The sequence below is a fragment of the Sceloporus occidentalis genome, unplaced genomic scaffold (assembly GCF_023333645.1).
Source record: "Sceloporus occidentalis isolate IW3139 unplaced genomic scaffold, rSceOcc1.0.p SCAF_37, whole genome shotgun sequence".
In the NCBI taxonomy this organism is placed as follows: Eukaryota; Metazoa; Chordata; class Lepidosauria; order Squamata; family Phrynosomatidae; genus Sceloporus; species Sceloporus occidentalis.
This window is the reverse complement of record NW_028317017.1, coordinates 1,261,028-1,276,090: the sequence shown is the minus strand read 5'-3', so window position 1 is coordinate 1,276,090 and position 15,063 is coordinate 1,261,028. Positions and strand designations below refer to the sequence as shown.

At 42.4% G+C, this 15,063-nt stretch overlaps 1 protein-coding gene across 1 annotated transcript; it reads right to left on the bottom strand.

Annotated features, from left to right (window-relative positions):
* Positions 1–2,938: 2,938 nt before the first annotated feature.
* On the bottom strand, positions 2,939–7,747 carry LOC149297681 (snurportin-1-like). Its single transcript, XM_089488342.1, has 8 exons — positions 7,590–7,747; positions 6,906–7,086; positions 5,092–5,196; positions 4,904–5,000; positions 4,717–4,814; positions 4,078–4,155; positions 3,860–3,940; positions 2,939–3,193 (listed from the first exon to the last, which is right to left on the bottom strand). The coding sequence occupies exons 1-8, from the start codon at positions 7,745–7,747 to the stop codon at positions 2,939–2,941; spliced, it is 1,053 nt and encodes a 350-aa protein (XP_089344468.1).
* Positions 7,748–15,063: the final 7,316 nt, after the last annotated feature.

Genomic DNA, 15,063 nt, shown 5'->3' with positions numbered 1-15,063 from the left:
CACTGCTCTTACGCATGCCTGCCCACAAAAACACACATATACGCTGCAATTGCCTGCAGATACACACTTGCCAGTACACACACACACACAAGACAAATACACTCCTTATATACACACATATACACAGCCCATACACACGTATGCACATATATACAGCTGCCCTATACACACACATATGCCTGCCCAAGTGCCCATACACATGCCTCACCATATGTATATGCACACACAAATCTACCATCAGACCCCCCACCTTCGTTCTCCACATCAGACCCCCCCACCCACCTTCGTTCTCCACATCAGACCCCCCCAACCCAACTTCGTTCTCCACATCAGACCCCCCCAATCCACCTTCGTTCTCCACATCAGACCCCCCCACCCCACCTTCGTTCTCCACATCAGACCCCCCCACCCCAACCCACCTTCGTTCTCCACATCAGACCCCCCCAGCCACCCACCTTCGTTCTCCACATCAGACCCCCCCATCCACCCACCTACCTTCATTCTCCACATCAGACCCCCCACCCACCTTCCCACCTTCATTTTCCACATCTCTTACCTTTCTCTTCCTCCTTTCTGCTTTCTTTTCTTCCTTTCTGCTTTCTCTTCTTCCTTTCTGCTTTCTCTTCCTCTTTTCTGATTTCTATTCCAACTCTCCTTCTGGTTTGCCGCTCGCAGTCTGTGCAGTGCAGCTGTGCACAGCTGTTTATGCTGAGCGCCGGGGCTGGATATAAACGTCATATCCCGTCGCCCGGCGCTCAGTTACAGACAGCACGCTGGTGAGTGTAACCTTAATGCAGCTGCAGCCTGCAGGACTGGTTGGGGACAGGGCCGGCCCGACAATGGAGCCGAGTGGGGCAGCCGCTCCAGGCGGCACTTTGCCGCCCCAAGCCCTTTTTTTTTTTCTTTCTTTCTAAAGCGAAAGAGAGAGAGAAAGGGGCGCCGAGTGGTTTTCGCTTACCAAGCTGTCAGTACCCGCTCGGCGCCCCTCTCTCTCCTCTGCGGCAAGTCTTCCTGTTCAGTCTCGGTGCCGGCTTGTAATGCTGAGTTTCCCGGAAGATTTCCGGCGCTCAGCATTACAAGCCGGCACCGAGACTGAACAGGGAGATTCGCCTTAGGACTGCTGAAAGGTAAGTACAGGGGGGGGGGGAAGGGTAGATAATATGGGGGGGTAGATAATGGGGGGGCGGCAGGGACGGAGGGAGAGGAAGGGTAAAAGAGGGGGGGGGGCGGCATTTTGCCTTGGGCCGGCCCTGGTTGGGGAGATCACGGATTTCCCTAACCAGTCCTGCAGGCTGCAGCTGCCGATCGGGCAGCTGTGAGCACCCTCACAGCTGTACCCGAGTGCACTCGCCTCACGTACAGCCCTGGGGGGGATTTCTATATAATCGGTCCCCCCCGCATGATTTCCTGGGGGGGATCCGTCCCCCGGTTCCTACGCCCGTGATTACAGTAGTTTGTTGGATTTGACCAGCCTTCATCCTCCATGTACATCAATGACCCTGTCTCTGGTTCACACTTTTCTTTCCTTGGACCACTTTTAATAGGTACTGACCACTGCAGACCTGGAACACCACACAAGAGCTGCAGTTTTAGAGAAGCCATCACAATTTGGCCCTTCCCATTTTTCCCGCACATCAACTGAGATACTTTGCAGATAATCTGTTTGTTAGTTGTTCAATCATTAAAACAATGTTTTATGACATAAAAAGCGGCTTTGGGTTTTTTTGGCCCGCATAAGGTCATCTTACATTCAGGCCTGGTGTACAAAATACACTGCAAAAAAATAACGCAGCACATTTGAAACTAAAAACCTTACAAACCTTTGGTTTGTAACCTCACCCAAACAGTTTGGTTCATGAGGAGGATCCAGGTCCCCTGCAGCGCTGCAGGGGATTTGGATCTTAGTCTCATAGTCAGACCTATTTGAGGTCTGATTATAAGACGAGGGGTCTTTTTCAGAGCATTTGCTCTGAAAAAACCTTGTCTTATAATCGAGCAAATACAGTATGCTATATTCTGTTCAATAAAATGTTCATTCTTGCTGTACTCAATTCAAGGTAGTTGTGTCTACTTATTGGGTATACATAGCAGGGTTCCAAGGTGTGCATGCTGGCTGGTGCTGAAAGTGTTTTCGGGGACAACAGGAGGATACATCTGGGTGATCTCTGGGCGTGACTACAGCTCTCTTGGTGACCCCGTTACATTAAGTTTTCACAATTATTAGTAGTATACTGTATATTTACATATTAGATTGTAACCTCATTGTAGCAGGGCTCTACTCACCGGTATCAGTAAGTCAAATTATCATGTTAAATATTACTTCTATATCATTTTTACCCATTGTACAGAGCTGTGGAATATGATGGCACTATATAAAATAGTAATATATATATAAAATAGTAATATATATATATATATATATATATATATATATATATATATATATATATATATATACACACACACACACACACACACACACACAGACTTTCATACATAAATACCCAAGCTTATATAAAAGTATGTAAATTATATTTATTTATTTTTTGAGATAAACAAGTAGAAACAAACAAATAGTGCAGTATTAGATGCAATTCTGTGGATAGAGTGGATATTGATGGGCTTTCTGCACTTTACATAGCTGCGTCACACAGCAAAGATTATAAAAACAGTTCCACATGGGAAAAAGGAAACTGAAAAGTACTAAATGTTTTCACCATCAGTTCTTATCAATTTATCTTGTATAATATAGTCAATGCAGGACATACAGTACATCGGATAAAGAAAAAGCTGCATTTTCCTGCAAACCAGGCATGTTTCTCATCTTATGATCTTGTCATTGGAGACCAGCGTATCTCTCTCTCGCCCAGAAGGCCCTAGCACTAGGTGGAGAGTTTCTCTTATCCCTTTTACATCTTCCTCCTCACATACCAGGTTATCACTCTGGGGGTGGGAGTGTAGAAAGGTGTTCGAGTTCGTACTTCCCACCCTCTGCGCCACCTTTCCCACCCTTTTTGTGTTCTACAATCTGGCGCATCTGCTCTTGGGCATAAAATGGCTTCTCTGCCAAAGGCCCTGGAGGAGCTGGAAATCCTAATATTTCAGGGGCCATGTATGGACGGAGCCATCCCACCAGAGGAGTGCTGCCTGGAGTGTAGTGAGTGTGTTTATGGTAAAAAAGAAGGCCGTCAACCTGCAAGAAAAGTTAAGGAAAATCGTTATGCTAGTGATTACTGGAGATCAACACACATCAGTCACTGGTGTCACCACTGTCCGGCATTCAGATACTAAATTTGTGCAGTTCTTTTTGTATGAACACATTCACTTTAAAAAGTCTCAACATTTTTATTACTGGTATTATAAACACATTAAAAATTAGTATTCAAAAATATTGTGCCATTTCTTTGTTAAAACAGTTCTAGATTTTGCATAAAATTTCTGCAGACAGCTGCATATTAGTGATTTGTACATGTTCTAATTATTTTATCTTAGCCCATTCAGCAAACACACTGTGGCTTCTTATCATACTTCCTTGAGGTAGCTATGTGACACAATGACTAAAGAAACTATATAAAAGGAAAGATATATATTAGACAAGCAGTGCTTCCTTATTACTACTATAAAGACTTAATACGACATCCTCCATATCTACAGAGAAACAAAGTTTAAAACCCCGTAAAGACAACAGCCTTTTTAATACATTGTGAGCCCGTACATGTGCAGGCTTTGTCGTGAAGGGGTTAATGGAACAAAATGAAATGAAACCTAATTTTCTTCAATGGAAAGTTACTCCCACCACACGCTACCATTATTCTATGACTGCATGTAGAGTATTTAGCTTGTTAGTGGAGTATGTTACCTTATAGGGGAAGTTCTGCAACAAAACATTCTGCACAGACTCCAGAGAGCAAGGAAGATGATCAAGGCCGACAAACTTGAACTTGAAAAAAGAAACACAGCACTAAGGTAGAGATCACACCCTTTCCTTAAAGTAACAGTTTCTGTCCCCAACACCAAAAATAATGCATATTAAAGTACTCTGTGAGAAAAGTTAAAAGCACTATCATTTCTACTTACTGGGTTGCGCTTGGAAATCTCACTTAGTCCTTCTTGTTCCTGGAGTTTAGACTGCAGCCAGTAGAAACGGAAATCCGTCTGGATGTTGAAAATGATTCATAATAATTTTTTAATTATTATAAAAAATGTGACGCAGCCCTTCAGTGCCTGTTAGTATTCCTTCAGCTTACAAAATGGATTTAATAAAACACTTCTGATGTCTATACATTGTGCTTTTGCTTGTTGGTACATTCCTTCCCAGTTTAGGCCAACATTTGCTATTATATTCCAATTTTAACAGGATCATTCCTGTCCTATTTTAGTTTTCATACATTCCTAAACATACATGAAAAGCACTTAGAATGAAAGGATGAAGTGCTGTAAATATGTTACCCAAATGCAGCTCATTACAGTCTAGCTCAACACAGACATATTTAGTTATGGCCAATGTACAAATGAAATGCTCATCTTTTTCTCAGTATTGTCCTTACCATTTTAGTCTGAATAATGCAATGTAAGTCTACAGAAAAGCAAGATGCTGAAACTTGCATGTTTAATACAGAAGTATGATGTCATACTAGTACAAAGCGCACAATAGCATACTACTACAGGCAGAGCTAATAACAGCATCAAAACCATAACCATCTACATTCACTTTACCTGACAATCATACACTGGATGTCCCCTCCAACACATGACATCCAATACGTAATATGTCCTTGCCTCCTCGTTGTATATGCAGTCCAGAATGGTATAATCTGCAGAGGCAGAGGGCAGAAACAGTTTCAATTTGCAAAAACACCAAGGTCATGTCCCTAATTCTGCTTCTGGCACCATTACCACTCACCTTTGCCAGTGGAGCTGTTGTGTCGGTTGCCCCCGGGCAGCAATGATGGAAACCTATTCACACAGTAGCCACTTTTTGTGTACGCAGCTGTGGATCCCTGGTTGACGAACAAAAAAATAAATCAAATAAAAATGGCTTATAAAAGGTACCAGCGAAGAAAAGGACATGCAAACTTAAAGAGAGCTTACCCGAGAAGCAACAATCAGGGAACGTTTCCCCACAGGACATACCACCAGTAGCCAAAGTTCAGCCAGGTCTGAAGGGATCTCTATTAACCACTCAGAGAGCATAAGCTGGAAGAAGGGAAATTAAATGTGGCATGAGGGGTTGCAAAACAGCCTAATGACAAAGAAAGTAGGGCTGCAACTAATGATTATTTTAATAATCGATTAGTTGGCCGATTATTTTTTCGATTAATCGGATTAAAAAAACTGGAATTTTTTTTTTTTTTTAATAATGTAATAAAAAAAAACCAAAAAAAACCAAAAAAAACTTACAATTTACACTTTCATCTCTTTATCGCAATGGCATTTCTCTATTCACCTTCTTATTTTACTGACATAATATTAAAAGCTACAAGAACCCAAACACAGTGTTTCTCAAACTAGGTTTTAATACAAAGTTATTAGTAAAAATTTATGTTAACTATTTTTCATATTTAATAAAAACTATGAGAAAGAAGCCTTGTTTATATTTTTTATTTACCAAACTGCCCCCAGTTTTGCACATCTGACCCCCAGCTTGCCACTCTGCCCCCAGATATGCCTTATACCTCCTATATGCCAGTTTCCACTGTGCCCCCTGATATGCCTTATACGCCAGTGATATGCAACTGAGCCCCCTGATATACCTTTTACCCCCAGATATGTCTTATGCCCCCCTGATATGCCCTATACTCCCTATATGCCACTGTGCCCCCGATATGCCTTATACTGCTTATATGCCAGTGATATGCAAATGAGCCCCCTGATATACCTTTTACCCCCAGATATGTCTTATGCCCCCCTGATATGCCCAATATCGATATGCCCTATACCCCCTATATGCCACTGTGCCCCCCTGATATGCCCTATACTCCCTATATATGCCACTGTGCCCCCGATATGCCTTATACTGCTTATATGCCAGTGATATGCAACTGAGCCCACCGATATACCTTTTACCCCCAGATATATCTAAGGCCCCCCTGATATGCCTAATATCGATATGCCCTATACCCCCTATATGCTACTGTGCACCCTGATATGCCACTCCGCCCCCCATAAATATTGCACCACCCTGAAATTCATTATACTCCCCGATTCACCACTCTGCCTCCTCCAGATATGCCACTCTGAAATTCATTATACCCCCCCATACACCACTATAACTCACCAATACACCACTCTGCCTCCTCCCCCCTCCTGTCAGCAACGGAGGTTCACAAGACACCAGGGAGCTGGGTAGAGAGGCAGAGTGGCGTATGGGAGGGGGAGGAGCCAGAGTGGTGTATGGGAGGGTGGCTCCCATAAGCCCCAGCGGAAGTGAAGAGGAGTAACGGAGGCTGTCTGTGCGCATAGCGCAGACACCCACCAGCTGACAGAGAGGATGGATATCATGTAGAGGATCTCTGCAGGAGACCTTGATTCTCTGTCAGCTGGTGGGGGTCTGCACGATGTGCACAGACAGCCTCCGTTACTCCCCTTCACTTCCGCTGGGGCTTCTACATCATGTGATGCTGGCGCTGCATCGTAGAAGCCCCAGCGGAAGTGGAGGGGAGAGACATAAATTGTCTGTGCGCATCGCACGGACACCCACCGACTGACAGTGAGGGGTTGCGAGGGGATCTGGATTCTAGTGTTATAATCCGATCTCTGTTTGAGGTTGGATTATATAAGGAGAGGAGTTTTTCAGAGCATTTGCTCTGAAAAAACCCTCTTTTTATAATCGATAAAAATTGATCGATTAGTTGTTGCAGCCCTAAAAGAAAGTAAAATAAGCGACCCATTCCAGTTACACCTACTTGGTTAGAATAATGTCTAGGCAATTTCTTTCCAGGGTCCACATCCATCTCCTCTTCCTCTCCATCTTGTTCGTTATTTTTTGGGTTTTCCAGATTTTCCTTCACTTCATCATCCTCATCATTCAGGGACCAATCTCCCTCTGCAAGTCTTCGAGCATGATTCACATAGTCCAGACGTTTCCTGTCGAGAGGAACCATATGTCAGTGACCCTTCTATAAAACAAAAGTTGATCGGCAATTGAGGCATGTGTTGGCAGCCCGGAGAATTGTGCGGAAATAAATCTCAATATGTAAATCTTGGAGAAGAGTGGATGTGATAGAAACATTTAAGTACCTAAAGGGATTACACAAAATACATTAGCCTAGTATATTTCAAAAGAGAAGAAATGATCAAACTGGAGGGTCAAAGACACTGATGTGAGGAAGTTTTACTTTATTGTGAGAGCAGTAGATAAGTGGAACATATATATATTGCATATATTAACGACCGATTAAGGTTTGAGTCTTTACAGCAGGAGCGATGGACTGACTAGATAGGACAGATGGTTATTTCAACTGCAGTAACATTCTATAAGCTGAATACAAATAAGGGGTGTTGATAAAGGATGGAATGTTTTGAAGTGACATATACACAACGTATTTTTGATTCTCCCAAGTAAACAAACAGAGCTTCCCCTTTCTCACGCTTTCTGAAGTTCCAATAGTTTTCTTCTACGCTCGCTCTGCTCCAGAGAACTGTATTTGCTCTTGTACTGAGACAACCGCGGATGGGGCGCTGAAGGATTGTTCAGGGATGATGAAACGGAAAAACTTCCAGCGAGAGCATCTGCGAGAGCGTCCATTCTGGAGGAAGAAACACCAGCTGAGTATACCTGAGGCATTAGCTTAAAATAAGGGACTGACTCTTATGAATGGATATAGTGGTTACAAATATTAATAAAACACGTAATGCAGACAAGCTCAGTATCATACATTAATATAATACCGTAAACATATACACATACAGGTACGCATATAGCCTGAGTGTCCACAAAGGTGGTGGAGAAGTTGATTTCAGTGAAACGGAAAGAAGGCTCATAGAGAATGCATACACACATGCTACCCAATACCACTGAAATCAACTAATACATTAACATAAGCAGAGACAGAGCTCCCATAGAGCGCATAGCAAGTGTTAAATCAGCAAATACATGGTTAAATGGCACTAGGCAACGACACGGAAAACCATCAGGGGGAACACTCCATTTACACCTTTCACTTACTTTACGTGACGTCACGCACTCGGGAAGCGCCGCTAGCAGACGAATGCACGGCACCACAAAAACGAATCACGCTTAGATTTATTCACGCGGTCTTTCTAGTTGTAAGGAATAGAGTGCGCACACTAGAGCCAGTAATACCAGCACTCGTTTCCACCAAAATGGTTGCCAGAGATATCATTCAGTATTGAGCCTCGACTGTATAATACTTAGTAGGGGAGAATTTGGGGCGTGGCAAGTAATAATGTTCTAAATACACAAGCCAACATTACATTATATTTTTTTATGTCTCTTATATACTAGCCTTCTGCGAACTGGGCAGCACGGAAGTGGTCGGGTGGTATTATGGCCTTTCCAAAATAATACTTTGTATAACCGTTTAGATACTTAAAATAATAAGTTACTTGTTACACAGCTATTTGACCCGGCCACACCAAGCGTGAGCCAACCAAACTATGTGGGGTTGGTGTACAAAATATTTTTTATCAATAAAACAACCAACGGAATGGCCCTGCTGATTGGATGCTTTGGAGATTAAAACTTCTTGTGTGTGATCCGTATCATCACAAATTATAAAGAACTGTCTATGTATTTGGCGCCTAAATACAGCCCACACATCACTAACCTACTGTCCATTTCAAATGGCTACCCTTTGTTTTAGTATCCACACAAATTCTAATTTTATTTTGTGATGCTTATGTCTCATTTGGGACTGTTTAGCAGCTCAACAGCTCAAAATACCCCCACAAAAAAAGTATCTTTTTGGAGAGAAGACAAGCCAGGGTATGTCACTAGGGGCATTTGGATACTTGTGCAACCAGTTGGTCACCAATCCCTAGCAAAGGAGCCACAACGTTAATTTCAGTTGATTTTTTTACAGAACCTTCCATGTTTCTTAGGATTGTTTGCACAGAATACATGCAACTGCAAAGAAACCCACCAAAATGTATTCAACTGTATCCCCGGATTATAAATATACCCCACATTCATAGGTTTTTGTATATTTTTTTAAGTCTACGGGGCACACTACATGACACTACATGGCGCACTCATTTCACTTCGCACCAGCAGACAGAATAGGACAAGGTAGGACATAGAAAATAAAGTGGTAATACACTATACAAAGACAGTTTAAAAAAAATAAGTTTTCACAAGTATGCCAGCCTTTTGCTTTTCTTGAGTACTTAAAACAAAGAAATAAAGTGCAAAATTTACAAAAGACACCACAATATGTGCGGAAATGAAATAATACTTAAATATTATTTAATACTTAAATAATACTTAAATCCATTTAAGTGGACTCTTCAATAGGTTCCTCTGTTGGAAAGCCCATAGAGCCCCTTCTGGGGAATGGAATGGAGTTTCTTCTTTGTACCGGTATAACAGAAGAAGACCGGAGGAGAGAACTTTAATAGAAATAGTAACTTTAATAGAAACAAAAAAAGTAGTATCTCACATCTAAAAATACTTTAAGGCTCCTCTGGAGAGGACCGGAATAATGCTGTGCTGTAGCAGTGACAGCTTGGTTCTCACAAGATTCCTTTGTGTCCACTTCCATGCATCTGAGGAAACCAATTGGTGAAACGCGTTGCGCTGAATCCGCCCATTGAGGAAGTGGACGCAAAGGAATCTTTCCACATATTGTGGTATCTTTTGTAAATTTTGCCCAGCACTTTATTTCTTTGTTTTGTGTATTATCTTTTACACACTTGTGGTCAGTGTGTTGGTTCTGAAGCACCAAGGTATTATACCTGTTTACAGGGGAGGGCTGGCAGCCTAAGGCCTGGGGGGCAAGTCTAGTCAACTGGCCCGTTGCACCATCAAAGCGGCTGCGAGCGACATTGAAAGCGGCCGTCGTGCGGCAGTCACTCCACCAGCGCCTAATGAAATTAAAGTGGCCGGCGTGCACGCACCGCATGCCTCAGCTCTTCATCCCACCACTTTTAAGACGTGGGAAGAGGAGCTGAGGCATGGCCATTGGGTCTGACAGCCGCATGATGCAGGGGGGTACCTAGAGTATTTGGCACCTGTGGCAGACCCTGTATGTGGCACCCCCCCCCCACACACACACACTTTAAAACTGCATAGTTTCTATGGTTAGGCAAACATTGACAGGGGTACAGCATATTTGTTATCATTATATGCTTAGGGATTATGCGGTACCACCGTCAATGTGTGCCTATACATTGAGCCAGACACTGACAACCCCTATCACTATATACTAAGCCAAACATTGATGTGGTGTAGGCTTACCACTTTAGTGACTGGCATAGTATATAGTAGGGATGCAACGAAATGAAAATTCTGGACTGAAACTAAAAATTCAGCATTCACTTGGCCAAAACTGAAAAAAAAAACAAAAAAAAACTTTAAAATACTTTATTAAAAGTAACACCAAAATTAGACAAAAAAATCAACAACAATATTAACATATATATACACACAAACACACATATATATAACAACAATCACAATCCTATCATGCCCAGGTTCTAGCATGTGCTGGCTGACTTAGCATGATAGGAGTGTGATTGCTGTTTGCAATTATATATATATATATAAATACTGTCATTGAATTATTCTGTCCAATAAAAGTGTTAACACACCGAAGTTGGACCAAAAAATAATTTATAACAGCAATCACACTCCTATCATGCCTAGGCAGCCACTACATGCTGGAATCTGGGCATGAAAGGAATGTGATTACGGACTCCCTATGCCAAGCTATCCCCCAACACTTACGCATCCATGCTATCTGAAACCCTCATTCACAAACATTCAGCATAACACCCATCACTCTCACACACTTACATTCAGCATAACACCCATCACTCTCACACACTTACATTCAGCATAACACCCATCACTCTCACACACTTACATTCAGCATAACACCCATAACTCTCACACACTTACATTCAGCATAACACCCATCACTCTCACACACTTACATTCAGCATAACACCCATCACTCTCACACACTTACATTCAGCATAACACCCATAACTCTCACACACTTACATTCAGCATAACACCCATCACTCTCACACACTTACATTCAGCATAACACCCATCACTCTCACACACTTACATTCAGCATAACACCCATCACTCTCACACACTTACTAATCCACTCTTTCCTACCTTTTCTTCTTTCACTCTCACTTTTCCTCCTCCTCCTCTTCTTCTTCTTCCTGTCCTTCCGGTGCACTGAGCGCGGAAGACGGTGGGCGTGGCTTCAATGTTGTGCCGCGCGCATCGTTTCTGAAGGCGTGCCGGCATGGTGGCACCCCTCAGATGAGCGGCAGCCGGGGCGGACCGCCCCCCTCCCCCCCACACCAGGTACGCATGACGGCCGCATTCAATCCTGCTCGCGGCCGCTTAGTTTTTAACTTAGCGGCCGCAGCCGCATTGAATGCTCGTCCGTCCGGCCCCCCCGGCCCGGATTTAGGGCGGCCTGGGGGGCAATTGCCCCCCTGCCCCCCGGCCCAGTCCGCCCCTGCCTGTTTAAGTTGTGTTAACACAACTTAAATACCAGATATCTGGCATTTTTAAGTTGTGTAAACACCAGATATCTAGCATTTTTATTTTAAGCGCTGAATATCACTCTTTCTTTTCTTGTGTACCTGCTTTTGTGGCAAGGACTCCATCACCATACCTGAGAACTCTCCAGGTTTGACTTGGAGAACTCTGGGAGAAGCACTTCTCCTGTTGTCAGGGTCAACACCCGAATCCTCTAGGTCTTGGGAGCGGGGTCTTGACACGCCCCGCTCCCCGCCCATTTCCCATTAGTGGGAGTGCCCACCAAGGACAGCAGGACTGCCCACTGATGTCCTGTCCTCGTCCTACAAGGGTAGCCAGATCTCTCTCTTTTCAGTGTGTCAGCCAGCTGATCTAACTACAGATAGGCTGGCAACACTCTCTATTAACTTTTATTTTTTACTTTTTTTTAAATTATTTTTTTGTTACTGTGCTGAATCTGCTGATTGTTCTCTGACTGATTAGCAGCGTTACATTACATAAATGGAGTATCCATTCAAAACTAGACTTCTGACGTGGGGATCATGAATGGCAGTTCCCGAGGTTTTTGAGCCACTTACTTAATGAAGCCATGGAACATCAAGGTTTTAGCAAGCTAATTCCTCTCACGTACGGTAAAATAACCAGATTTTTTAAATGCAATCCGAGGGCTCTTTTTTTTAACAAATGTTGGTAGTAGAATTAGTTCATGGGAAGGGATACAATACAAGCATTTAAAATACTTTGGGGTGTCAAGTTTTCAAAAAATATATGGTTTGATGGGGTAAATTGAAGTTGCCTTCTTCAAAGATGTCCCAAATAGCACGCAGGGGCAGAATCACCTGATTTGGAAAAAAGTGGTTTTGAAATAGCAATACGCTACTTGTACTTTTTGCCCTATAACTTGCAAAAAAAGCAAACAAAAAATAAAACATTGGTATTTCTAAACTCAAATATAATCTCTTTAGCAGGTTTTTTTCATTAGCACATGAATAAACAAATTTCAAATAAAAGTGAAATGATAAAAAAAAGTTACGGGGTGAAAACCCTTCTTGTTCTGAAGAAAAGAAACAATATATAACTTGTGTGGGTACAATAAACGATAGAGAAGAAAATTACAGCTAAACATGAGCGCGGCAAAAGTGTTAAGGCAGCCTTGGTCATGGAGGATAAATAAAAAAACAACCTGGTACTTAAGGGGTTAAAGCAAAAGATATTTTGAAATATACTTTATGCTTCATTCTGGGGACAAATACAAATTAAATATATTTATTGTCACCTGCCCACTTTACCTGAGTTGCACATCTTATCTGCTTACCATTCATAGACAAATAGTCAAAACCTTTGCATGTATTGTAACGTTGAACAGAAAACTGTATTTCTCTTCTCCCCAAATCTGAATCTTTGAAGAACAATGGCTTCTCACCCTCGTGTGTAACCTACCTTTTTCTGCCTTGACTTGCCAGCTGTCAATCAACATATTGTAGATCTGGGTGTCCACTGGTGAAGGGTGAAAGAACACCCGGAGAGAACCAAAGTGAAGGCTGCAAATAAATGCAGAAGTCCAGCACCAGTCTATTAGGTAGGTGACTTTGTCTGGTTGTCCATATAAACACCCTCCAGGAAGTTTGGTCCTAATTTTATAGGACCCTACAAAATAAACCAGAGGCTCAATAACATCTCTTATAAATTGGCTTCAAGCCACCCTCAGAATACCCAAAGATTTTTATGTGTCTCTGTTGAAACTCGTGATCAGGGCTCCGCAGCTCCTTGTGGCGCTCTGCTAGTTCGGGTCCAGGACCATGACGAATATGCGGTCTATATAATCCTTGACTCAAGAAGGGTCAGAAGCTCCCCTCAATATTTAATTGAATGGAGAGGAGTCGGTTCAGAGGTCTTGCCTGGCTGCGCTAGGCAGCCAGTGTACGTCCCGAGTTCTGACTCCAGTATATGCGACCTCAGCCTGCCTTGGCAAAGATTTTTCCCTGCTCTTCGCACTATGTTCATACTGTTCCTGTCCTGTGTTTTGCCCTAAGGCTGCAGTGCAAACATGTTAATCCATTAAAACAAATACTAAACTACCCATTATTCTCTGGCATTAGCCTACACAACCTCTTTCCTCGTAAACCTTGAATCCCTCTATAATTTTGCATGCATAAAAATGCTAATATTAAGGTTACACTCAGTTATATGCATTGAAGTGTGTAAGATGGCTGGAGTGTACCTTTAATAGGTTATTGAATAGTCTCATGTAGAATCAAAGCATACCAGTGACTTTTCACTGAGTTAATTTGAGTTTATTGAAGTGGCCTGAAGATTCTCACAGGGAGCGGAACTATAACATTGTAATGCTTCAGTTCCTTTTGTGTGTAAATGGCCTGAGGAAAATGCTATTGCTAGTATACCAAGGCAATTGTGTGCAGCTGGAAATAACTGGCCTAATGTGGATCACAAATGCTTTTCAATGGCCCCTGTCTGACTTTATGGTTTATAATATCATTTTTTTTAATAATCCATCTTGCCATCATACCACGATGATCTGTAAGCCTCATTTGTTCTATGGAACAGGACTGCCACCTAGTAACAGCTAGACAAAGGTACTCACTGCTAGTTTATACTGGATGTTGTGGAGGGATTAGGCCAGTTCAAGGTATACGAATGAGACACGTCATTGATTTCCACTTCCATCAGCCTGGGTCGAGAGTGTCTTGCACTGTTCCTAGGAGCAGTATTCATCCCTACCAGACTACCCCAGAAAAAAGCCAAGCAAATGACCTTTTTCCTCAAATTCCCATAAATGATAATGGACTCCATTTCCAGTTGGTCTAGGGTATCTTACAACTGTAGGGGGAATGCTAACTGCAGCAGGGCTCAGGTCTCCTAGTTGACTAAACTCATAAAAGCAGGGCCTTCCTCTCCTTCTAATACGTCTTAACATGTGTTTATCTTTTTGTCAAAATGCATATTGTCTGTTTTATTCTTATTGTTAGATTTTACAATTCCCTATTGTAATAGGGCAATTAATATACATAACATTGATTTATATAGCACCAGCAGGTTCAGTAGCACTCTTTTAATTAGTGGGTTAATTTAAAGTCGCACACAATAACAAACTGGTACAAAAAGAGAAGAGGCCCCTTCACTTGTGAGCTTACAATCTATTCAGCAGTTGATGGGGAAGTGAAACAATATTTTTTGCTTGGATAGGGATGAGTTGATAGTGTCCAGATGATCTATTGGAGTTGTTGATCGTTCAGATGGCTTGATTAGGATGATGGCTGAGAGTGTTAGATAAAAAGGTTGTATGCTTCCCAAAAAAGGTGGGTTTTCAGAGAGCTTTTGAAAGTTCCATATGAGGAAGAAATTCTGATTGGATGGGG

Excerpts from the sequence above, each read along its gene's own strand:
- LOC149297681 (XM_089488342.1), bottom strand. The coding sequence starts at position 7,747 with ATGGACGCTCTCGCAGATGCTCTCGCTGGAAGTTTTTCCGTTTCATCA. Across the intron at positions 5,001-5,091 it reads CCCTGATTGTTGCTTCTCGG|GGATCCACAGCTGCGTACAC; the intron begins GTAAGCTCTCTT and ends TTCGTCAACCAG. Across the intron at positions 3,194-3,859 it reads TGCAGAACTTCCCCTATAAG|GTTGACGGCCTTCTTTTTTA; the intron begins GTAACATACTCC and ends CTTTTCTTGCAG.